Here is a 1805-nt window from a genome sequence, read left to right on the forward strand (position 1 = left end):
CCCGAGGCTGGATGGACCTTCCATTCACAGCTCAATGTCTTCTGTCTGGGGTGGCTGCTCCGCTGCCTTCTTAAAGAGGTTGGTCCAGAAAACCACTTCCTTGTCCTTCAGCTTCTGGGCCGCCTGGGTGTTGGCACCAATCTGCAGGTACCCTTCCTTCTGGTTGTACTCTGGCCAGCGGGGCAGCCCTTCCCCATTGGGGTTTCTGGAAACAGAATCAAATAGAATTGCCCCAAAGCTGCTGTGTGTTCCCAACAATTTTCTGAGATGTGCGAGGATGCCCAAGTTATCTCTGTCAAGAGGCTTGTATACCTCCAGAGATGGGGAGCTCACTATCTCCAGGTGTGGCCTCTCCAATTTTAGAGAGCTCTCATTGTCAGAGTGCTATGGTCACAGGGTCAGGAGATTGATCACTAGAACCTTAGAAGCTGCCCCTTCCCAATAGGCATGCCCTGCCCCTGATCCTCACCAGCCCTGCTCCATCTTTGCCACCAGCCTCACCCACTGCGAGCAAAGTTGGCCCAGAATTTCATCATCATCTTGCTGAGTCTGATCTCCTCTTCTGAGGCACCCTCTGTGGGGAAGAAGAAAAAAAGCCTTTGTGACTCAAAGTGTGATCTGCAGACCTGCAGCATCAACATCACATGCGAACCTGCTAGAAACATAGTCTTGGCGAATGCTCCACACCCACTGAGCTGAGGTCTGCAATTTTAGAAAAGCCTGGTGGATTTGTGTGTACTTTTCTATTGAGCACGGCTGACCTAGGGCTCGGCAATGGGCATGCATCATTCTGTGTGCTTGTCCCACTTCCCAGGGTTGCTCTCTCTTGTGTCTTTTCTCCCTCTCCTGCACACATCCACAATTCATATTCTGAAATATAGCAGAGCTCAAGGCTCCTAAGGGTGTACAATTGGGACATGCCAAGCGGAGCTAGTGCATCCTGAGTGCCATGGGTGAGTCCCATGTGATCTATAACAGCTGAGAGTTAAGGCTTAGAAGACATTGTGAAAGGATTTTTTAAAATATTGTATAATATAAACTAAAAATAAAATCCTAACACCCTCAACTCACTGAACTGACCCTCTCTGGTCTAAGGGGAGCCCAGAAAAGCCCTAAACTGAGTTCCTGCCTGGAAACAGACAGGCAGTCAGACACACCTCATAATATCCCTTCCCTTTTGTGGTTTAGACACCACTGGACCAACATCAGCAATAAAATAAAGGTCATCATTCTGACAGAACACACTCTTTGTGGCAATAAGACATCAAATTAAAAAAAGATCTAAGACCATGCCGGGCAAATGTTCAGGCCTGCATCTCTACCCTTAAAGAATCCACTCTGTTCTCACTGCTGCAGGGTGCTTCTTTTTCTCTAGCAGCTAAACCAGCACTGGCCTGGAGTTAAGCAAACTGAAAACAATTACAACGGCTGCAGCTTGGAGACAGGGATGAACAGAACCCTGACCTGCCAGCCTTAACTATGGCTTTGATTGCATAAGAGACTGATTTCAGTAACTTTCTCCAGATAAGAACATCACCAACCATGCACTGGACCTGGCTGGTGTACAGAGTCTGCTCACTTGCTGGGCTTTGTGTCCTGAGAAGACCTTTGGACTTATAGGCCCTAATCGTAATATAATATTAAGTCTCCATTACCAGGTGAACATGGGCCACATTACATGCATGTTAGTTTAATACACATATGTCAGGACTATCTTCATGAATATCCATTGCTCCCCCTGTAACCTGTTGAACACGTATGTTTAATCAATCCATTTACGTAAAGCTCCTACGCAATCCCACCTC

At 47.2% G+C, this 1805-nt stretch overlaps 1 protein-coding gene across 1 annotated transcript in view; it reads right to left on the minus strand.

The window, feature by feature from the left end:
- Positions 1–9: 9 nt before the first annotated feature.
- The window catches only part of LOC105533466 (liver carboxylesterase 1-like), a 29980-nt gene continuing 28184 nt past the window's right edge, over positions 10–1805 (minus strand). Inside the window, exons 11-12 of the mRNA XM_011971935.1 lie at positions 502–574; positions 10–205 (exon numbers count right to left, since the gene is read on the minus strand). Coding sequence (XP_011827325.1) covers positions 25–205; positions 502–574 — 254 coding nt within the window. The 3' untranslated portion in view covers positions 10–24. The remainder of the gene's footprint in view (positions 206–501; positions 575–1805) is intronic.

The sequence above is a fragment of the Mandrillus leucophaeus genome, unplaced genomic scaffold, assembly GCF_000951045.1.
Source record: "Mandrillus leucophaeus isolate KB7577 unplaced genomic scaffold, Mleu.le_1.0 Scaffold125, whole genome shotgun sequence".
In the NCBI taxonomy this organism is placed as follows: Eukaryota; Metazoa; Chordata; class Mammalia; order Primates; family Cercopithecidae; genus Mandrillus; species Mandrillus leucophaeus.